The 25124-nt window shown below is 34.6% G+C and overlaps 1 protein-coding gene across 3 annotated transcripts in view; it reads right to left on the bottom strand.

The window, feature by feature from the left end:
* Window positions 1-12207: 12207 nt before the first annotated feature.
* The window catches only part of LOC103215664 (disintegrin and metalloproteinase domain-containing protein 18), a 147249-nt gene continuing 134332 nt past the window's right edge, over window positions 12208-25124 (bottom strand). For 2 of the 3 annotated variants that reach the window (XM_037983546.2, XM_037983547.2), the window contains 2 exons: window positions 18924-19083; window positions 12208-12681 (listed from right to left, as the gene is read on the bottom strand). In XM_037983546.2, the coding sequence (XP_037839474.2) occupies window positions 12639-12681; window positions 18924-19083 (203 nt within the window). In that variant the 3' untranslated portion in view covers window positions 12208-12638. The remainder of the gene's footprint in view (window positions 12682-18923; window positions 19084-25124) is intronic. The other variant, XM_007962251.3, reaches the window with a different exon arrangement.

The raw sequence follows: 25124 nt of genomic DNA, 5'->3' as shown, positions 1-25124 counted from the left end.
AGGCCATTCTTGCATTGCTATAAAGAAAAACTTGAGGCTGGAATTTTTTTTTTTTTTTTTTTGAGACGGAATTTTGCTCTTGTTGCCCAGGCTGGAGTGCAATGGCGTGATCTCGACTCACTGCAGCCTCCGCATCCCAGGTGCAAGCAATTCTCTTGCCTCAGCCTCCTGAGTAGCTGGGATTACAGGTGCACACCACTATGCCCAGATAATTTGTGTATGTTTAATGGAGATGGGGTTTCACCATGTTGGCCAGGCTGGTCTTGACCTCCTGACCTCAGGTGATCCACCCGCCTTGGCCTCCCAAAGTGCTGGGACTATAGGCGTGAGCCACTGCGCCCAGCTGAGGCTGGATAATTTGTAAGTAAATCACACTACCTAACTTCCAAATGTGCAAACACCATGGCACTGACATAAAAGCAGACACATAGACCAATGGAACAGAATAGAGAGCCAAGAAATCTATGCATTTAGAGCCAACTGATTTTCGACAAAGGCACCAAGAATACATATGAGGAAAAGTTTCTTCAACAAATGATGTTGACAAAACTGGTTACCTACATGCAGAAGAATGAAATTAGATCCTTATGTCTTAGATATATAGGATCTAATATATAGATAAATTATCTCAAAATGAATTAAATACTTAAATATAAGACCTGAAATTGTAAAAGTATAAGGAAAAAAAAAATAGGGGAAAAGCTCCAAGACATTAGTCTGGGTAATGACTTCTTAGAATATGACCTCAAAGTACAGACACCAAATGCAAAAATAGACAAATAGAATTGTGCCATACTAAAAAACTTCTGTACAGCAAATGAGATTCAACAGAGTGAAGTGACAGCTTGCAGAAAAAGAGAAAAGACTGGCAAACTATACATCTGATAATAAGTTAATACTCAAAATATTAACAAATTCAAACAGCAATAAGACAAATAGCCTGATTAAACAATGGACACAATAAAGGAATAGACTTTCTCAAAGGAATACATACAAATGACCAACACATAAATTACAAAATGTTCAATATCACCAATCACCAGAAAATGTAAATCAAAACCACAATAAGATACAATGGAGATACAATGTTAGATTGGCAGTTATCAAAAGATAAAAGATAGTAAGTACAGATGAGGATGCAGAAAAAACAGAACACTTACACACTGTTGTTGGGAATATAAATTAATACAATCATTACAGAAAACAGTATGGAGGTGCCTCAAAAAATTAAACCTAGAAGTACTGTATGACTCAGCAATCCCACCACTGGTTATGTATTCAAAGTAAACAAAATCAGTATGTTGAATAGATGTCTGCACTGCCTGGTTTACTGCAGCACACACAGTAGGGTCAAGATGTGGAATCAAGCTAAATGTCCATCAACTAATGAATGGATAAGGGAAATACAGTACATATATACAATAATTCAGCCATAAAAAGAGGAAATTATCCCATTTGCTACAACATTTATGAACCTAGAGGCCATGATGTTAAGTAAAATAAGCCACAGAAAGACAAATATCACATCATCTCACTCATGTGGGATCTATAAATGTTGATTTCAAAGAAGTAGAGAGTGGAATGGTGGTTACCAGAAGCTGAAGTGATTAGAAGACAAAAGGGTTTGGGGAAATGTTGGTCCAACGGTACATATTTACAGTTAAATAGGGGGAATATTCTCAAGAGATCCATCATGCTGACTGTAGTCAATGACAGTGTATTTTATTATTGAAAAACACAGAGAGCAGATATGTGTTTGCACCACAATAATGTTAACTATTTGAGATAATGAATTTATCAGTTAGTTACATTTAATCACTCCACAATGTATATATGTTTCCAAACATCATGCTATACATGATAGGTACATACAATTTTATCTGTCAATTGAAAAAAGTAGACAATACAAAAAGGAAAAGATAAAGTAGACATAACAACAGGCCCACTGATTAAAATTATTTCATTACTTTTAAATATGCAGTTAAAAAAAGAAATAAATGAAGTTTCCACCAAGAAGTTGATAGCAATTTATCAATATTTGAGAGCTAAGTGACCTGTTCCAACCCCAACCCCAACTCATAGACCAACGGTATATGAAATTTATCTATTCTAGTCCAGTGGAGTTCAAATCTAATCATGAGGATTGTAGTTTAGAACAGAAAATAGTTAAAGAATGAGCTGAATTTAATAACTTATTTAAAGCCATAAATCTGAAAAAGACTGATAGGGAGACCAAAATATGTTGGTCCAGACTTTTTTGGGGGAGAATCAGTAGTTTGAGTAAAGTGGCCTGAATTGGCATGCAAATTATCTTAGAACTGTTAGTTACAGGAACTCAATGTACCGTAATCCCTCTGAGAGACAAGGAGGACCTAAGATGTATGTGAGTGAAATGGAAATACCACAGTGGAAACAGGAAATTACAGATAGTAAAGTTTGATTCCAAAGACTGTACCATGGTTACTTTCTTTGTACCTGAGCATATAATTGGTATGAGTGTTCCGTGTGAGTGGGGTGTGTTGTCCTTTTCATGGGAGGACGGCAAAGGACATTGATTAAAGTTTACCCCTTAACTAATTTTTGCAGCTATACTAAATGGGAACCTTTAGAATGGCCCATGCCCTCCTCAATATCAAACATTACGCAATAAAGAATTCCACCGGGGCAATAAGAGAACATTACTTTAATTAAGGAAATTGTTGTGGTCAGAGTTTTAATTCTAATTTTCTTTTTAAATGCACTGTTTGGTTAGATGCAAAGTTGAGTATGAAGTAAATTTCCTTTCTCAGAAACTTTTGTGTCAGTTATAATGTATTTATCTATCATCTATATCTATCTATCTATCTATCTATCATCTATCTATCTATCTATCTATCTATCTATCTATCTATCTATCTATATTTCTACCTCCCTATCTATTTATTTGGTACTAAGCAATCTTTCACAGTCTTGAGAACTTAGAGATAATATAGACCTCTATGCTAAACAATACTAGACCATGGAATAATTTTATATGATTAATAATTGCCTCAACAAAGAACACTATAAATTTACAATACATTTGAAATTAAAATCTTTATCAGAATCTCTCTCAGGCTCATATGTTTCAAGATGAGAACATAGTTTACAGACTCTGACCATATAAAGATATTTAAGATTGGATATTTGATGGACTCAAAGCCTCAGTAGAGAATACTCACATTAAATGTTCTATTCAAAGATGAAGGATTTGGTGTAGCAAGAGAGAGTGCTGGTGGGGCCCAGGGATTCAATAGACATCCACGTGCAAAGTCCCTGGGGTTCTTATTAATATTTATACATACAGACTCATGGCTTAATCTCTTCATGAAATAACAAAGGTTTGTGGAATAAATTCTGTCTCTAGGAAAGCTCATGGCAGACGTTTCCAGTGGAGTCTTTATGCATTTAGGTATAGAAGGAAAATCCAGGTTGTATAACCAGGTTTTCCAGGTAAGTCAATTGGTCCTGGAGGTTTTCAGGGAATTATACCTTAAACAGCAAATTATTCATATTCTTTCCCTTACTTAAGTCAAGAGTGAAAGCCGAACATTCAGACATCCACAGATATAAGAATAGAGTTCTCCCAGTTTATTTGTAAAATAAATCTACCCTCCCTGTATAATCCGCCACTGACTTTCTCATCACCGGTTAGGAACTTTTAATTATAAATTACTTGTGATCATTGTTCTTCTGCAACTTTTTTATAGTGCAGTTAAAGCAACAAGAACATTTCCAAAGTAGTACTTATTTATTTTATGGTCCAAAATATGATCTGTCTTGGTGAATGGTCCATGTGCACTTCAGAAGACTGTGTATCTGGATGTTGGGTGTCTGAATGCCAATTAGGTCAAGTTGCTTGATGGCTTTCTTCACATCATCTGTATCTTTACTGATTTTCTTCCTAGCACTTCTAACAGATATGGAAAGAGGAATAATGAAATCTACAACTATAACTGAGGATGTGTCTGTTTCTCTTTTCAGATCTGTCAGTTTTCCAGTTTATTTTCAAGCATACACATTTAGTATTGTTATGTCTTCTTGGAGAATTTTCCCCTTATAATCTGTAATGTCCCCTTTTTCTCTGAAAACTGTCTGTTGGAATATCTATTTTATCTGAAATTAGGATAAGTACCTGGACTTACTTTAATTAGTGTTTGCCTGATACATTTGTCTTTTTACCTTTGACCTATCTAAATGTTTATATTTAAAAGAGGTTTATTATAGAGGCATAGAGATGGACTTTGATTTCTAATTCAATCAGACAATGTCTATCTCATAACTTGTATTTAGTCTGGTAGTTAGCATATATTTTTTTCTGTAAAGAGCCAGATACTAAATGTGTTTGGCATTATGAGTCACATGGCTTCCGTTGCAAATCCCCAAATCTGCTGTTACAGTGTCAAAACGACAATGCAACATTTCTTTTCTTTCTTTCTTTTCTTTTTTCTTTTTCTTTCTTTTTTTTTTTTTTTTTTTTTTTTTTCCTGATACAGAGTCTTGTTCTTTTGCCCAGGCTGGAGTGAAGTGACATGATTTCAGCTCACTGCAACCTCTGCCTCCCAGATTCAAGTAATTCTCCTGCCTCAGCCTCCCAAGTAGCAGGGATTACAGGCACCCCCCGCCATGCCTGGCTAATTTTTGTATTTTAGGTAGAGACAGGGTTTTACCATGCTGACCAGGCTGGTTTCAAACTCCTGACCTCAGGTGATCCACCCACCTGGGCCTCCCAAAGTGCTGGGATTACAGGTATGAGCCACCACACCCGGCCAAAAATGTAACATTTCATTGTTACACCACATTTTGTAAATAAAGTACATTTCATTCATTCATTATTATATTTTTATTTGTTATATATCAGTTGACAGACATTTGGACTCTTTCCACTTTTTCACTACTATGAATAATGCTGCTATGAACTCTAATGTAGGTTTTTGTGGACATATGTTTCTATTTCTCTTGGATATTTACCTAGAAGTGAAATCGTTGGATTGTAAAGTAATGCTGTTACAGTAGCCATTCAATTTGTCAATTATCTCCATTGTTTACTTCAAAAAATATTCAAACTTTGACTACACTTACCATTCCTAGTTGAACCACCATTGTTACTCTCCTTGACTATTGTTACAGCCCCCATACTTGTTCCATTTACTTTTCCCCTTGCCTATCTATAATTTATTTGCAAAAAAATATTCTTTTAAAGTGTAAGTTATATTGATTGACATTAAGACCTAATACTACAGTTTGCTGTTTGTTCACTCGTTCACTCCAAATATCATGTCGAATTTTGATTTCCAGTATTAGAAGTGGGTCCTAATGGGAGGTGTTTGGGTCATGGGGGCAGATCCCTCATGAATTACTGGGTGCCATCCTCATGGTAATGGGTAAGTTCTCTATTAGTTCCTGTAAGAGTTGGTTGTTAATAAGAGCCTGGCACCTCCCGCTACGTCTTGCTTCCTCTCTCACCATGTGATCTCTGCCCATGCCTGCTCCCATTTACCTTCCACCATGAGTAGAAGCAGCCTGAGGATTTCACCGGAGCTCAATCTTGCATCCAACAGAACTGTGAGCAGAATAAACCTTTTTATAATAAAAAAAACGTTCCAACTCTCACATCTTCCTTTATAGCAACACAAAACAAAGACACCTTACATGAGATTTACTTTTCTGACCTACACTACAACAACCCTCTGAGAATAACTCTGCCAAGAAGTTCTCTGACATACTCTGGAGACGTTTTCCCCATTGTCTTGATGATTAACATTCAGCTTCTCATTACTTGTGCAAATTTCTGCAGCAGACTTGATTTTTTCCCCCAGAAAATGCATTTTTCTTTTCTATTACATCATTAAGCTGCAAATTTTTCAAACTTTTATGCTCTGCTTTCTCTTGAGTCCTTTGCTGCTTAGAAATTCCTTCCACCAGATACTCCAAATCATCTCTCTCAAGTTCAAAATTTCACATATCTCTAGGGCAGGGGCAAAAAGCCACCAGTCTCTTTGCTAAAGCACAGAGTCAACTTTTCTCCAGTTCCCAAAAAGTTCCTCATCTGCATCTGGGACCACATCAACCTGAACTTCATTGTTCATATCACCATCAGCATTTTCATCAAAGTCATTAACAAGTCGCTAGAAAGTTCCAAACCTTTCCACATTTTTCTCTTTTCTTCTGAGCCCTCCAAACTGTTCCAATCTCTGCCTGTTACCCAGTTCCAAAGATGCTTCCACATTTTTGGGTATCTTTACAGCAGCACCCCTTTTTACTGGTACCAATTTACTGTATTAGTCTGTTCTTATGCTGCTTATAAAGACGTACCCAAGACTGGGTAATTTATAAAGAAAAAGAGGTTTAATGAACTCACAGTTCCACGTGGCTGGGGAAGGCTCAAAATCATGGCAGAAGGCAAAAGAGGAGCAAAGTCATATTTTACACGGCAGTAGGCAAGAGAGAGCATTTGGAGGGGAACTGAACTGCTCTTTATAAAACCATCAGATCTTGTGAGACTTATTCACTATCATGAGAACAGCACAAGAAAGACCCAGCCCCATGATTCAATTACCTCTCACCAGGTCCCTCTCATGATGCACGGGAATTTTGGGAGCTACAATCAAGATTTGGGTGGGGTGCAGCCAAACGGTATCACTGTATCTTTGTTCTCATTCTTTTCAAAAAACTTCTTGATTTCCGCCTTAATTTCATTATTACCCAAATGTCACTCATGAGCATGTTTAATTTTCATGTAATTGCATGGTTTTGAGTGATTTTCTCAGTCTTGACTTACATTTTTATTGCACTGTGGTCTGAGAGTGTGTTTCGTATAACTGGTTTTATTTTTTATTTTTTATTTTTTATTTTTTTGCATTTTCTAAGGATTGCTTTATGTCCAATTATGTGGTTGATTTTAGAGTATGTGCCATGTGGCAACGAGAAGAATGTATATTCTGTTGTTTTCTGGTGGACAGTTCTGTAGATGTCTAAGATACATTTGGTCCAATGTTGAGTTCAGGTCCTGAATATCTATTAAATTTTCTGCTTTGGTGGTCTACCTAATGCTGTTTGTGGAGTCTTGAAGTTTTCCACTATTATTGTCTAGAAGTCTATGTTTCTTTGTAGGTGTAGGCTGCAGCCTCGTAGGTCTATCTCAGACTGCTGTGCTAGCAGTGAGCAAGGCTCCATAGGCATGGGACCCACCGAACCAGGCACGGGAGAGAATCTCCTGGTCTGCCAGTTGCTAAGACCATGGAAAAGCACAGTATTTTGGCGAGAGTGTCTCATTTTTCTAGGTACAGTCTGTCATGGCTTCCCTTGGCTAGGAAAGGAAAAATCCCCTGAATTTTTGTGCTTCCTGGGTGAGGCGATGCCCCGCCCTGCTTCAGCTCACCTTTTGTGGGCTGCACCCACTGTCCAACCAGTCCCAGTGAGATGAACCAGGTACTTCAGTTGGAAATGCAGAAATCACCTGTCTTCTGCATCTATCACACTGGGAGCTGCAGACTGGAGTTGTTCCAATTCAGTCATATTGAAATGGACCCTCGGTTTTCTCTATGTCTTATGCCTTTTCTCTTCCTTTTTTTCCTCCATTACTGCTTTCTTTGAGTTAAATGGATATTTTCAAGTTACTATTTTAATGTTATTTTCTTTAACATATATTTTTGAATTGTCTCCCTAGTGACTGGCCTGCAGTTTACATTAATATCTTAATTTATAACAATCTATTTTGGAGTAATGCCAATTTAATTTCAACAGCATAGAGGCTTAGCTTATACGTAGGTCTGTCCTCTGCTCCAGTATACTTTGTGTTATTGTCACAAATTGCATACTTACTATTGTGTACCAGTCAATTTAGATTCATAATTATTGCTTTATGTAGCTGTCTTTTGAATAACATAGGATAGGAAAGACACAACCAAAATAAACTTACATTGTCTTTTATATTTACCTTCATAGTTACCCTTAATGGTGCCTAATTTTTGTTCATATGGATTCACTTCTTTTATAGGGTAGGTCTGCTAGTGCCAAATTCTTTCAGTTTTTGTCTATCTGAGAATGTCTTAATTTCTTTTTCATTTTTGAAGGATGGTTTTGCTCAATATAAAATTATTGATTGATCATTTCTTTCCTTCAGAACTTTGAATATTTCATCCTACTGTCTTGTGGCCTCCATGGTTTCTAATGATAAATCAGCTATTATTCTTATTCAGCATCATTTGTATGTGACAAAGTAATTTTCCTTTGCTATTTTCACGACTCTCTACTTTTTTGTTTAATGTTTCTGGAGTTAAACATCTTTTCATGTGCTTAGTTGGCCATTTGTTTGTCTTCTTTGGATAAATGTCTATTCAAGTTCTTTTGAACTGTTTTTATGGCATTGAGTTTTAGAAGTTGCTGAATTTTAGAAGTTGTATATCTATTCTGGATGTTAATCCATTTTAAGTTGTGATTTATAAATATTTTCTTTTATTCTGTTGGTTGCCTTTTTACTCTTTTTTTTTTTTTTTTGCTTAAAAGTTTTTAATTTTTATAAGGTCTGATTTGTCTATTTTTTTCTTTTGTTATTTGTATCTTTGATATCATGTCAATAAATCATTGCCAAATTAAACATCATAAAGTTTTTGGTCTATGTATTTTTTCTAAGGCTTCTATAGTTTTAACTCTTACATGTAAGTCTTTGATATAGTTTGAGTTAATTTTTGTATGTGGCCTTAGGAAAGGGTCCAACTTTGTCCTTTTGTTTGTGGAATCTAGTTTTCCCAACATGATTTGTTTAAAAGACTGCCCTTTCCCTATTTGTCTTGGGTACTTTATTGAAGTCCATTTAATTATACTCATGAGGGTTTGTTTCTGGTCTTTCTAGTCTGTTACTTTGGTCTATATATCTGTCTTTACATGCAACTTTATTAATTTCTGTAGATTTTTAGGTAATTTTAAAATCAGAAAGTGTGAGCCTTCCAAATTTGTTCTTTTTCAGAACTATTTTGGCTAGTCAGAATCCTTTGTGATTCCATATAAATTTTAGAAGAGGTTTTTCTATTCCTGCATGAAAGCCATTAGGATTCTGATTGGGATTTCATTGAATCTGATCAATTTACATAATATTGGCATCTTAAATATAAGGTCTTCTAATCCATGAACATGGGATAACTTTCCATTTACTTATGTCTTTACTTTCTTTAAACAATATTTTGTAGATTTCATTGTACATGTCTTTCATCAGCTCTTTGGTTAAATTTACTTGTAATTATTTCATCCCATTTAATACTATTGTTTAATTTTTTAATTTCCCTTTTAGACTATTTATTGTTAGTATAAATAAGTGCAACAGTTTTTTCTTTTTGTTTTCCAAGATGAAGTCTCGCTTTGTCACCTAGGCTGGAGTGCAGTGGTATGATCACAACTCACTGCAGCCTGAACTCCTGGGGTTAAGCGATCCTTTCGTCTACAAGTGTGCCATCAGGGCCAGGTAATTTTTTTAAAAAATTTATTTTAGAGATGACTTCTTGCTGTTTTGCCCAGGTTGGTCTTGAACTTCTTCCCTCAAGCAATCCCCCTGCCTCAGCCTCTCAAGTAGCTGGGATCACAAATGTGAACTATATGCCTGGGCAAAAGCAACTTATTTTGGGATGTTGATTTGGTATCCTGCTACTGTGCTGAATTTATTAGTTATAACATGGTGTGTGTGTGTGTGGTGGGGGGGGCATTTGTGTGTAGTGTTCTCTATAGATAAGATTCTACCACTGGGAACAGAGATTTTACTTTTTCTTTCTAGTTTGAATGCTTTTTTTCTTGCTTAATTGCTCTAAGCAGATCTTCCAGTACTATGTTGAATAGAAGCAGTGAAAATGGACATCATTATCTTGTTCCTGATCTTAGAGTAAATGTTTCCATTCTCACCATTACATATGACATTCACTGTGGATTTATTAAATATACCTTTAACTATTTTGTGATAGTTTCCCTCTATTCCTAGCTGCTTGAGGCTTTTTATCATTAAGTATACTGAATTTTGTCAAATGCTTATTCTGCCTCACTTAGGATGACCATGTGGTTCTTTTCTTTCATTCTATTACATGGATTGGTTTTCAAATGTAGAACTTCATGATGTGTCTTATAATTGTATTTGATACAAACTCTATAGGAAACGAGCCAATGAAATATTCTGCATTTCTCTTTTATCCTATTGTTTGAGAATAAAGACATACATTTTGCCTTCTACATTCTGGATATCGGGTAATGGTGTCACAATATACACAGTTGCTTAAAGCACAAATCTATATTTCAACAACATAACTTACCTGTACCTTACTCATAATAACAAAAAATGTAAAAAACAAGTTTTATGTACCATGGCTAAATGCCTTATAAAATATCTCATAAAGTCTAACAACATACTCACAAGTTGGCATAACTTTACCTACTTTACTGTTAAGAAAATGAAAGATGCAGAGCAGTTAGAATCGTTTTGAAACACAACTAGAGACTTGCATGTGTCACTTCCTTTAACACTTTTCAGCTTTCTACCCATTATCATACATATGGTATTAATTTTTCAGAGCTCAAGTATCATTTGCTAAACTTTCTAAGAATTTGTATGAGAAAATCTCTCAGCATAACTGTATACTTTTTTGGCAATAAAGGATCCATTCTACAGGTGTGCAGTGACATCACGTGCATGTGATTTTCATCGGTATTTCCCTGATGATAGTGATGTTGACCATTTTTTGATATAATTCTTGGCCATTCAGATGTCTTCTTTTGAGAAATGTTGATTCAGGTCCTTTGCCCATTTCAAAATAATATTATTTGTTTTCTTGTTATTGAGTTTAGTCACCTATAAATTTTGGATATTAACCCCTTACTTGATGTATAATTTGCAAACATTTCCTGTTATATAGGTTGTCTCTTCACTCTGTTGTTTCTTTTGCTATATCAAAGCTTTTTAGTTTAAAATAATCCCTTATTTTCTATTCTTGCTTTTCTTGTCTTTTGAGGTTCAGAATAAACAAATATATAGAGCTAGCAGGTAGATAAGTGATTGCCTGGGGCCGGTGAAGTAAAGGAGAAGTTAGGTGGAAAGTAGAAGAAAACAATAGGGAGTGATTACTAATGTTTCTGGAGCTTCTTTTCTGGGTGATGAAATGTTCAAAAATTGATTATGGTGATAGTTGCACAGTTCTGTGATCTCACTAAAACCTTTGTATTGCATACTTTACATGAGTGAATTGTATGATATGTTAGTTATGTTTCAATAAAGCTAGTTAAAATCAAGTTCAAGTTGACTGTTTAGCCTTTTTATGTGCTAGGAATTTGGTATGCTTTCTTTTGTTTTTTTCTATTTGAGACTGTATTTTTAAATATTTAAGAATTATTTCCCTAGTATACATATATTACTTGAAGAATAATGAAAGAAAAAGTTAAGCAAACCATTTATTTTCACTCAGACAAAATGTAAGCACAAAGTAAATATGAGCACAAACATAATTTCACAGATGAATATGTATAGATACATCGCCATTATTGGTGTCTTTCTTAATATTCTGTGGCCATACAATTTGCAGAAATAGTGTTTCAGAATCCGCAGTAAGGAAACACATGTGGGCATTCCCAGCATATCACAGCATCCTTTCTTCATTCATCTGCTCATCTTACATCACCATACTTCCAAGCCCCAACACACACACACACACACACACACACACACACACAAACATACACACACATATACACACCCCACAAAACCAGACTTTGTCCAATTCCAAGAAGAAGCTCTCCTAGAATAGAAGAAGGAGTATTACCCAGAGTCATCCCCTACACTCCGGGTCTCGGTGACCTCAACCCAGAATGGCAAAGGAAGTATGGGCTGTAGGTGTCAGACCCCGTCCAGCCTCCCTCCTTCTCCCAGCTCTCCAGGAAATGCACCCTCTTGAGCAGAGTCAGGTTAAGTGAGGAACAGCTGTCTGAGTTCTGGGCTGAGCCCTCCAATTAGTAGGTTCAACCAGATTCCAGTGGCACAGTGGCCCTGAAACTGGGCAGGCTCTGACCGTGTCCCTCCCCAACCTGGCCTAAGGTTCAAGACCAAGGAGGATGATGCCCGCCTGTCCTTGAGGATCTGGGGCTCTAGAGCAACGGGCTGTTTCTTCCACCCAGCTTGGCCCGAGCTACTGGAACAGGGAGGGTGACACATGCCTCCTCTCTGGACACTGAAATGCAGTCATCGTACGCAGCAAAATTCTTCACTTGCAATGACCCGCGGAGGTCAGCCGGCCCAGCCCTGAGAGGATCAGCAAGAGAGCATTGCGTGGCCAGCGGCCTCGCCACAGTAATGGCTGCTGAGCATGGAACGGGGCTGCTTCTGGCCAGGGCTGGGGAGGCCGAGCGGAGCCCAAAAACGGTGGAGTCTAGAGGGTGTGGCCCAGACCCAGCTCTGTGGATCCCAGAGACTCGTGGAACTTGGAATCAGGGGGCTCCCCACGCACAACCGGATGCATTGGAGGAGGCACGTGGGAAGGCACGCAAGCTTTATTTTCCAAAAGTTTAGCATTTACAATGCATTCGGGGATAACATAAGGTTATAAAGCACATTTGTTCCTTTAATTTATTTGCTACGGAAGTTCTCTGCAATATTAATGTTCCACATCATAGCTTTCTGATACAGCGGATGAATTACTATAGTGAAGAAAAACAGAAGAAATAGAAATTCACAATATGTTTAGCAGTAGCCAATGCCTATTTTAAACCATATTTACTACTGAATTTCTACTTTATAATTGCTAAAAATCAAAGATTATTATAGATAAGTTTGGTTATCTATATTATAGATGTTATATTATCTATATTATAGATAAATTTGGTTCTTATCTATATTATAGGTAACGTATCTATATTATGAGGAGTCCAACTAAAAAGCTAAACATAAAATAAATGTATGTGTTTTCATACATTAGCACTGATTTATCATTTACCAGGCAAACTATGAAATGACTATGTAAAAACAATCAAAATCCATTTATTCAGTTTTATATACTTTGTTTCTTAGAAAAACTTACGGCTTAGGGAGACAAAATAAAAGGTTAGTCTTTATTTTTTCCCCATTAATATGACGTTCACACATGAAAACAATAGAATTAACATGGAAATAATTTTCATTTTATAGTTAATATTCAGGTTGCTGACTTTAATTTTTTCACAATTTCTTTATTCAGTTTATAAAAATACTTTATGTAGTAAAATACACATTCTAACCATTTTAAAGTGTACAGTTCAGTGGTACTAAGTACATTGATATTGCTGTGAAACTATCACCATCTGTCTCCAGAAACATTTTCATCTTGCGAAAATGAACTTCTGTGCTCAGTAAAGAATAACTCCTCATTGAATGATACGTATTCAACAACTTCCCATCCTCTGTGGCCCACAAACACAAGAAAATATGTTCAATATCACTAATCATTAGTGAAATGCAAATCAAAACCACAATGAGATATCTCCTCACACCCATTAGGATGGCTACTATGTTTTTTTAAAGAGCAGAAAATAACAATCCTAGCAAGAATATGGGCAAACTGGAACACTTTTGGACGGCTGGTGGGAATGAAGAATTATAAAACTACTGTGGAACACAGTATGGTAGTTCTCAAAAATATAAAAATGGAATTACCTAATTTCAATTTTGCATTTTTTTTCTTTGGCCAGACATTCTTAAGTTGTCCTTCTGTGGAATACTCTTGCTTATATACCTTTCATGCAATATTTAAAAACAAAATCAAATATTGATTATCTTCTCCAGTTTGTAGAAGGAAACAAAATAAGGTTGGCTTTTTTACAATTCATTTTTCCACACTTCCTTCTAAACATATAATATTTATTTGACTTACAAACAATAATAACATAAAAAATTAACCTCCAAATAGCCAAAATTTTTATTTCACTGAAGTATTTATTTTTTAACCATGTGCTTTTGGTTGTGATATATGTTGTATGTCATATTTATTTAAATAGTCCCATACACCTTAAAGACTTTATTTTTCATATATTTTGTTAATTCACATAATTGATAATTAATGTATCAAGATTTACTGTGTTGCTATTAAAGAATAATGACTTTCTGACTCTCTATGACCTGAACACATTTTTGAAGTCTACTATACATCACTGAAGGCATGATAAATAATACAGTTACTCATAATTTTATTAAAATCTCTGTTAACTAAAAAGGAGCCAAGTGCTAATATCCAAGACAATGGGGGAAAGGCCTTGAAGACATTTCAGGGACCTTTGTAGCAGCTCTTTCCAAAATATAGAGATGCCATCCTTATGTTCAAGTAGGTCAGAGGCTAATAGGAAACAAGACATATTGAAGAAATGTCATAGCTAGAAATACTTTACAAATTCATTTTTAGGATGTATACAACTTTCCCTGGGAATGCAGTTAAAATAATCTATCTTTCTCTATCAAAAGTAACTACAGAAAGAATATCTCATTTGAGATTTAAGCTAATTGGGTGAGTAAATAAACTTTTTATGAGGGTAATATTAAATTATTCAAAAGTTTTAAGTGTGAGTGTTAATTTTTCATCTTAGAAAGATTTTGCAAGATGGTTGTTTGGGAAAGTGGTTGTTAAATAAAATTTATGGGAGGTTATTGTTGAGCTGAGTTCTTGCACTAGTCTCCAACAGAACAAACTAAAATGGAGCCATTCATCCTAAGGTGCCATGTAACCAAACTGAAACTAAGTTGTTTATCTGACTTTCCAAGAAATCAGGAGAGGAATTAAAGCCTAATCCTTACACAGGTCAATGTCAGCTTATGTGATAAGAAAGCGCCCTCTGCTCTAACATTTGCAGGGAAATATAACCTGAAGTCACCTAATGTTAACCAGTCTACTTTTTAACGTCATACTATTTCCTCGTTTCTGCTGAAGGTACCTTATAAAAATTGCTTCCTATATTTTTATGAAGTTCAAATTTTCCTTATGGATCATGATTTGTTCTCATGTAAAATAACTCTTGGTATAGTTCTGGGTCTCCAAAAGTTTTGTTTTCTTCAAAAAGCTCCATAACTTTATCTTTACATTTATGTTCATGAAATAACTTTTTGATTTGCTGTTTTGAAATAGTTTCATATTCATAGGACATTTCAAAGAAATACACAGGAAGGTCCTGTGTACCCTTTACCGAACCTCCTTTATGCTAACATTTTGCCTAACTATAATATAATATGAAAATCAGAAAATTAATATTGATGCAATTCACAGAGATTTGTCATATTTCACCAGGTATACACGATCTTATGCTGGCATGTGTGTAGTTGTGTGCAAATGATCACATGTGTGGTAGCATATAACTATAATCACATTAAGATACAGAACTATATTATAAACACAAGACTTTTTGATGCCTTCCCCCTTTATAGACATACACATTAAACTCTCCTACAATTCCTAGTTCCTGACAATCATTAATCTTTTTCCCATAATGATTTTTTTTCTATTGCAACAACTTTATATAAGTCCAATCACACAGTATGTCAGCTTTTGAAACTGGCTTTGTTTCAGTTAGTATATGTCATAGTATGGATTTACTCTGCTTTTGGTAACCATTCACCTACTGAAGAGCATTGAAGTCATTTCTAGTTTTTCATTATTATTAACTAAAGTATTATGAACATTTGAATTCAAGTTTCTGAGAGAACATAATTTTCATTTCTTGGAGATAAATGTCCAAGAGTAAAATTTTGGTCTGTATCTTTTTTTAAGATAACTTAATTACAACAGAGGATAGGAAAGTGTGAGTCTAAGGATGCTGTCAAAAACAATGGAGACTGTGATGGTAAACAATTAAGAAAAGATGGTATATATATACACAAATATATATATATATGTGAAACAAGCTAAATTATACAGCAGCTAGAAGTTTAACAAAGACAACCAAAGAAAGAGGTCACTAAGGATGGTTCTTTGGGGATTAGAGGGAAGAAATAAGCTTCAAGGGCTAGGTTTAAAGACTATTTTTGCAAAATCACTTGGATTTAATTGATCAGACTATGGAGCAATTTATGCTCCAAGGCATGTTGAAAACAATTTAGCAATCAGCCTGCAATTGGTATAAGCTAATAGGTGGGTGTTACAACCACTGTAAGAAGAAGTCATCCTAATTACAATGTGAGGGGTGAGGCGTGTGTGCGATAGAAGCAGAAATAAAGTGATTGCATTAAACCAAAAAGCTTTTGCATAGCAAAAGAAACAATCAATGAAATAAAAAGATAGCCTATAGAATGAGACAAAGTATTTGCAAACTATATATCTGATAAAGGGTTTCATAATATCAAAAATATGTGTGGGAGGCCAGGCACCATGGCTCATGCCAGTAATCCCAGCACTTTGAGAGGCTGAGGCGGGAGGACTACTTGAGCTCAAGAGTTTAGACAAGCCGAGGCAACAGACAGAGACATAGTCTCTACAAACTTTATATATATATATATATATATACACACACACACACACACACACACCCCTACACATATATATATTTGTCTGTGTGTGTGTGTGTGTAGATCTCATACAACTGAATAGCAAGAAAGCAAACAACCTGATTTAAAAATTGTCAAAGCAGCTTAATAGACATTTCTTCAAGAATACATAGAATGGAATAACAGGTATCAGAAGGTACTTAATATCACCAATAATCAGGAAAACATAAATGAAGACCACTATGCGATATTACTTTCTACTTAGAATGGCTTACTTCACATCTTAGGTTAACATGGTTGTTATTGAAAAAAGGGAAAAGAGAGCAAGGTTGCTAAAGAAATGAAGAAAAAGGAACTCTTGTACACTGTTGGTGGAAACGTAAATTGGTATAGCCATTATGCAAACAGTATGAAGGTTCTTCATAAATGAAAAATAGAACTACCATATGATGCCACAACCTCACTTCTGGGTATGAATTCAAAGGACTTGAAGTCAAGACCTTGAAGAGATATTTGCATGACCATATTCATTGTAGCATTGTTCACAATAGCTATGATATGGAAACAACCTAAATGTCCATCGTGGGTAAACAGATAAAGAAAATGTGCCAAATGTATGTAATGGAATATTACTCATCCTTTAAAATGAAGAAAATTCTCTTATTTGTTATCACATGAATAGATGTAGAGGACATTATGCCAAGGGAAATATGCCAGACAAAATTTGTGTGAAATATGTCAGACAAAAGTTGCATGATCTTAACTACATGTGGGCTCAAAAATAATCAAATTCATAGAAGTAGAGAGTAGAACAGTGGTTGCCAAGGAATATGGGAGCAGAGAATGGGAAGGTGATGGTTAAAGGGTACAAAGATTCAGTTATGCAAGATAAATTCTGGAGCTCTGCTATACACCACAGTACCTATAGTTAACAATACTGTATTGTATACTTGATATTTGCTAACAGGGTAGATCTATGTCAAGTGTTCTTACCTTGGTAAAACAACAATAGTAATAAAGAGTTTGGGAGGAAATTTTGGGAGGTGATATATTTATGGCCTTGATGGTGATGATGGTTTAAAGGGGAATACTTATTTCCAAACTCATCAAGATGTATATATTAAGTATGTATACATATTTGTATGTCAATTATACTTCCATGAAGTGGTATAAAGCTGATAGAATAACTAGACAAAAATAATCAGCAAGGATATAGAAGACTTGAACAACACCATCAACCACCTTGACCTACCTGTATTCTATAGAACTCCCCACCCACGCAGTGGGTATTCACAATAGTAAATACACCTTCTCTTCAAGTGTATTTGGAACAGTCTTCAGGACAGACTATATACTAGGCCATTTAAAAGTCTCAAAAAATTTAAAATGATTTTAAATTTACAATGATTGAAATCATATGAAGTATATTTTGTGCTCAACTAAGTTGAAAATTAACAAGACAAAAAATATGGAAAATCTATAAATATTTGGGAATTAAACAATATTATGAGTTTATTACTCATATGTATGTGTCCAAGGGAATAATTCACAAGAAAAAACAGAATATTTTGAACTGAATGGAAGTGAAAACATATGCTATCAAAATGTATAGAATGCAGCTAAGCCTAAGGGAAAATTTATAGATTTAAATGCCTATATCAGAAGAACAAAGATCTCAAAACAATGATGTAAGCATTGGCCTTACAATTACTAGAAAAAGAACTAGCCAATCCCCAAGCAAGGAAAAAAAGTAGATAAGAAATATTAGCCTGTAATTAATGAAATACAAACTGAATAACACTAGTGAAAAATAATTATAACAAAAAGTTGGATCTTTTAAGGATCTTTAAAAATATCAGCAACATTAACAAATCTTTAATGGGTCTGAACAAGAAAAAAAAAGAAAATGCAAATAAACAAAATTAGGAATAAAGTGCAATAATTCAATACTGACCCTACAGACATTAAAATGATTACAAGAAAATACAATGAATAACTTTGTGCAACAAATTACACAATTTTGAAGAAAGGGACATATTTTTTAAGTCACAAGCTTCCAAACATGACTTAATAAAGAACAGAAAATCCGAACAGATTACAAGAATAAATATATTAAAATGGCAAGTAAACCCAACACCAATGTGTAATTAGATCTAACTAGAAGGGCACTTAAAATAATGTACCAACTATATTTTTTTCTGACCTGGTAAGTCTTTGGTACAGCATAGTATACTCATGAAGAAAAGTTCTAGAACATTCAGAATTTAGGCTTGCCCCGATATAATAACAAACTATTGAAAAACAAAATTATAAAGATACCACTTACATTAGATTTAAAATAGTATATTTAAGAATTAATATAAATGTTATATAACATGCATGACACTGGTTAATGACTAGGATAATTTAGCCTAATACATTAATCCTATATCACATTTACCACTTACACTCTGTATTCTCTCTGTTGCATAATTTCCTTATTTCATTTCTCTTAAAGATCACAATGGTGAAAATTATGAAAAACGGCAGAACAATGTAGAAACTCAGAATAAACCAGTTGTTCCAGTGTGTATTGTAGCCTTTTTCAGTATAAAATTCATCTAGAAATGAATCATATCATAAATTAGTGGGGACTCAGTGGATATTTAAATACATTTATATTTTTTCACCTTAATCATATATGAGTATATAAAAAGAGGTTTTAATGCATTGCAAACTACTAGGAAAAAATAGAACATAAATGCAAACTACAGTGCTATATTTTTCATGGATTTCTATTTGCTTACACATATTTATTTAATATTAATCTGCTGTATACATGTTTAGAGTGCTGTTTGCTGTATTCAGCTTATTTGTAACATCAATACTTTAAAAGTTAATACAGTAATAGGGATTAAGTTACAATTTTTTAAAATGTATACTTTGAGAAACCACCATCCCACTCGCTTGCTAAATCAGTTTTTTCCCTTAGAGAAAACCATTTATAAATGACTAATTTCTCTCCATCTAGTGTCTATGTTCTACGTATGTAAAGAAAATTCATACTTATACCTATGCTTGTGTCTGCATCTATATCTATATATCTATACATTACATGTGCCTCTGTGTGCATGTGTGTATGTGTGTATCTTTCCACTCATTGACATTCTATAAGCATATTATTCCCTTTGGGTTTTTTAAATACTTAAAAAGTTGAGATATCACACAATTCTGAGAAGTATACAATACGTAAATACATTAACAAAATGAGTAATGAGTTAACTAAAGAATATACACATTCCCACACTCCAGGTCTCAAAAAAGATCCTGTTATAATTCCAAAGCACTGTGGGACATTTCCTAATCCTTTCTCCTCTCCAAAGGTTACAAAGGTCATGGTTTGTTTAATTATTTAGTGAAATTTATTAATGTATGTAACATAGTAACAAAAATGTGTGCCATAAAGTTGTACCGCTCAAAATACATTTACATTGAACAAGACTATGTAACCAGCAACAAATTTTGGAAACGTAACTCCCCAACTTAGTTTACCAGATACTATCTTTCCCAAAGAAAATCACTAATTTTGCCTGTAACAGCATGAATCTTATTTTCCTTTCATTTTGACTTGCTATTAATACAGACATATTAGCTATACTTATATCTTTTGATATTGTATACACTTAGAAAAATAGATGTAGGAAGTACAAGTGCAGTTTCGCTGCATGGATATGTTGTGTAGTGGTGAAGTCTAGGCCCTTAGTGTACCCATCATCGGAATAGTGTACATTGTATTCAATAGGTAATTTTTCACCCTTCATATCTCTTTCACCTTCCAACGTTTCGGAGTCTCCAGTGTCTATTATTCCACTGTGAATGTCCAATGGTACCCATTGCTTAGCTCCCACTTATAAGTGAGCACATGCAGCATTTGGTTTTCTGATTCTGAGTTATTTCACTTAGGTTAATGCCTTTCCCATGTTGCTGGGTTTTGGTTTTTTTATGGCTCAGTAGTATTCCATGATGTATGTATCAAGAGATATAAATATGTATTCATCAATGGAGGACTGGATAAAAAACACATGGTATATATATATACACACACACACGGTATAACCAACAAAGTAGGCAGACAACCTTACAGAATGGGAGAAAATATTATATATATATATGTGTGTGTGTGTGTGTGTGTGTGTATATATGCACCATGTGTTCTTTATCCAGTCTTCCATTGATATATATATATGATATCAACATATATCACATGATAAATGTGTGTGTGTGTGTGTATGTGTATGTTGTTTATCCAGTCCTCCATCGATGGACACTTAGGTTGATTCCATAACTTTGTTATTGTGACTAGTTCTGCAATGAATATAAGATGTATACTGATTTCTCTTCTTTTGGATAGCTAGTCAGTAGTAGGACTCCTGGATTGAGTGATAGTTCTATTTTTAGTTCTTTAAGAAATCTTCATAGTGTTTTCCATAGTGATAGTACTAATGTACATTTCCACCAACAGTATACAAGTGTTCCCTTTTCTCCACATCCTCACCAACATCTGTTGTTTTATGACTTTTGAATACTAACCATTCTGATAACATGATAACTCATTGTAGTTTTAATTTGCATTTCTCTGATGATTAGTGATGCTGATCATTTCTTCATACGTTTTTTGACCTCTTGTAAAGTGTCTGTTCTTTTGTAAAGTGTCTGTTCATGTCTTTTGCCAATTTTTTGATGGGGTTGTTCATATTTTTCTTTTTGAGTTTTTTAGTTCCTTGTAGATTCTGGATAACAGTACTTTGTTAATATATAGTTTGCAAATATTTTCCCTCATTCTGTAGGTTGTCTGCTTACTTTGTTGATAATTAGTTTTTCTTTGCAGACACTTTTTAGTTTAATTAAAAAGTCCCATTTGTCCATTTTTACTTTTGTTGCATTTGCTTTTGAGGTCTTTGAGTTATAAATTCTTTGCCTATGCCAATATCCAGAAAAGGATTTTGGAGGTTTTCTGTAAGAATTTTTATACTTTCAAGTCTTACATTTGTTAATCCGTCTTGGGTTAATTTTTGTATAAGTTGAAATACATAGTTTTATTCTTGTGCATGTGGTTATTCAACTTTCTCAGCACCATTTATTGAATAGGGTGAGCGTGGATCATTTTTGACAGATTTTAAATGTTATATAAATGGAATTATAGTGCATACACATTGTTTTCTGACTTTGTTCATTACTGACTTTTGAAATTCACAGATGTTGTTGCTTATAGTTGTAAAATGCTTATTCTAATTGATGCATACTATACCTTTGCGTAGAAATAGCAAGTGTAAATCCCAGCACTTTGGGAGGCTGAGGCGAATGGATCACGAGGTCAGGAGATCGAGGCCATGGTGAAACCCCGTCTCTACTAAAAAAATACAAAAATTAGCCGCGCGTGGTGGTGAGCGCCTGTAGTCCCAGCTACTGCGAGAGGCTGAGGCAGGAGAATGGTGTAAACCCGGGAGGCGGAGCTTACAGTGAGCCGAGATCGCGCCACTGCACTCCAGCCTGGGCGACAGAGCGAGACTCCGTCTTAAATAAATAGATAAATAAATAAATAAATAGAAGAAACAGCAGGTATTAATTTCTGATATTCTGACAGATATTTGGGTAGTTTGAAATTTGAGGTATTACGAAGAGTGCTGCTGTGAATATTTTACAGCATGTCTTTTGGTCAACATTGTGTTTAAAAATCTCTCAGACATATGCATACATGGGAAGTGTCAATGCTTGCATATTATCGTATTGAACATTAGTAAATATTTCCAATGATTTCCCTAAGTGGTTGTAACCATTATATTCCTATTAGTAGTAAATGAGTGTCTTCATTTTTACTTATCTTTGGTATTTTTCTTCTTTCCCTAGTTATTCTTCATGTAAAATGAAATGCAAACACCACTGTACAGTTGGATGAAATGTCACAAATATAATCTCACAAATATAAACAAATAATAACCCTCACAAATATAAGGCAAACATTTTAAATATAAGGCAAGCATTCTATTTTTTTTTTGTTTTGATGTGTTAGTTTTTTCACTTAATGTAAAGTGTTTATAAAATTTTATTTGATAATAGAGTGAGTTTAACTAGTGCCTAAGAGTTGGCAACAAAATAGTGTAAATTCTTTTATAAATTATTTTAATGTTGTTGTTTTAACAGCTTTACTGAGAGATGATTGACATAAAATAAATGCCCATATTTTAGGTGTATAATTTGATAGGTTTTGTTATATGTATACTGCCATGAAACCATAAAAAATGCAAACAATGCATATATCCATAATCCACACACATTTCCCATGCCCACTAATCCTGCCATGTTGCCACTCCCCCTACAGGCAGCCGCTAATCTGGTCTGTATTCTTTCATTATACATTAGCTTTCATTTTTTTATACTTATATGTAAATAGAACAAGACAATATGTATTCTTTATAGTCTAACATGTTTCATTTAGCATAAATGTTGAGGTTCATCCATATTGGTGTACATAACAAGTTTGTTTCTTTTTCTTGTTTGATAGTATTACACTGTATTGAGAGACTACACATTGTTTAGCCATCTGTTGATTTATATTTACATTGTTTCCAGGTGTTATCTATTACAAAAATTGTTACTGTATACATTTTGATTTATATTTATTGTTTCCAGATTTTATCTATTACAAAAATTGTTACTATATACATTTATATCTAAGGCTTTGTATGGGCATCAGCATTCTATTCTATTGGGTAAATAGTGTAATAGCTGTATTATATGGTGATTTATATTTACCTCCTTAAGAATCTCTGAAACTATAAATTTTGTTTTAAATATCAGTGTTTTAAATTTTGTTTTAAATATCAGTATATGGTTCCTAACCCCACATCTTGGCCACAGTTAATGTGGTCAGCCCTTTTAAATGTAAGCAATTTTTAAAGGAATGAATAGCATCTATTTGTGATTTTAATTTGCATTTCTCCGATGACCTATGATGTTGGGCATCTTTACATATACTTATTTTGTCCCCCTTTTCTATAGAGTTGGTTTTTTAAATTAAATTTCAAGGATTCACTATATATTCTGAATACAAATATATTATCAGGTGTATATTTTACAAGTATTTGTTAAGAAGCAGTGTCTTGCCCTTTTATTCCCCTAACAGTGGCTTTTGAATAGCAAAAGTCCTAAATTTTTTATGTTGTCCAATTTATCACATTTTGGGGTCATATTTTTGGTGTCATACCTACAAAATCTGTGCTCAAAGTCACTGAGGATTTCTGTCTCTTTTTTTTTTTAATTATACTTTAAGTTCTAGGGTACATGTGCACAATGTGCAGGTCTGTCACATATGCACACCCGTGCCATGTTGGTGTGCTGCACCCATCAACTTGTCAACACCCATCAACTCATCATTTACATCACGTATAACTCCCAGTGCCATCCCTACCCCCTCTCCCCTCCCCATGATAGGCCCCGGTGTGTGATGTTCTCCTTCCAGTGTCCAAGTGCTCTCATTGTTCAATTCCCACCTATGAGTGAGAACATGCGGTGTTTGGTTTTCTGTTCTTGCGATAGTTTGCTGAGAATGATGGTTTCCAGCTGCATCCATGTCCCTACAAAGGACACGAACTCATTCCTTTTTATGACTGCATAGTATTCCATGGTGTATATGTCCCACATTTTCTTAATCCAGTCTATCACTGATGGACATTTGGGTTGATTGCAAGTCTTTGCTATTGTGAATAGTGCCGCAATAAACATGTGTGTGCATGTGTCTTTATAGCAGCATGACTTACAATCCTTTGGGTATATATCCAGTATTCGGATGGCTGGGTCAAATGGTATTTCTAGTTCTAGATCCTTGAGGAATCGCCATACTGTTTTCCACAATGGCTGAACCAGTTTACAATCCCACCAACAGTGTAAAAGTGTTCCTATTTCTCCACATCCTCTCCAGCACCTGTTGTTTCCTGACTTTTTAATGATCGCCATTCTAATTGGTGTGAGATGGTATCTCATTGTGGTTTTGATTTGCATTTCTCTGATGGCCAGTGATGATGAGCATTTTTTTCATGTCTGTTGGCTGTATGAATGTCTTCTTTTGAGAAGTGTCTGTTCATATCCTTTGCCCACTTTTTGATGGGGTTGTTTTTTTCTTGTAAACTTGATTGCATTCTTTATAGGTTCTAGATATTAGCCCTTTGTCAGATGAGTAGATTGCAAACATTTTCTCCCATTCTCTAGGTTGCCTCTTCATTCTGATGATAGTTTCTTTTGCTGTGTAGAAGCTCTTTAGTTTAATTAGATCCCATTTGTCAATTTTGGCTTTTGTTGCCATTGCTTTTGGAGTTTTAGACATGAAGTCCTTGCCCATGCCTATGTCCTGAATGGTATTACATATGTTTTCTTCTCAGGTTTTTATGGTTTTAGGTCTAACATTTAAGTTTGTAATCCATCTGGAATTAATTTTCATGTAAAGAGGAAGGAAAGGATCCAGTTTCAGCTTTCTACTTATGGCTAGCCAATTTTCCCAGCACCATTTATTAAATAGGGAATCCTTTCCCCATCTCTTGTTTTTGTCAGCTTTGTCAAAGATCAGATGGCTGTAGATGTGTGGTATTATTTCTGAGGACTCTGTTCT

Source organism: Chlorocebus sabaeus, chromosome 8 (assembly GCF_047675955.1).
Source record: "Chlorocebus sabaeus isolate Y175 chromosome 8, mChlSab1.0.hap1, whole genome shotgun sequence".
Classification (NCBI taxonomy): Eukaryota; Metazoa; Chordata; class Mammalia; order Primates; family Cercopithecidae; genus Chlorocebus; species Chlorocebus sabaeus.
The sequence above is the reverse complement of the archived record's forward strand: the minus strand, read 5'-3'. Positions and strand labels throughout refer to the sequence as shown.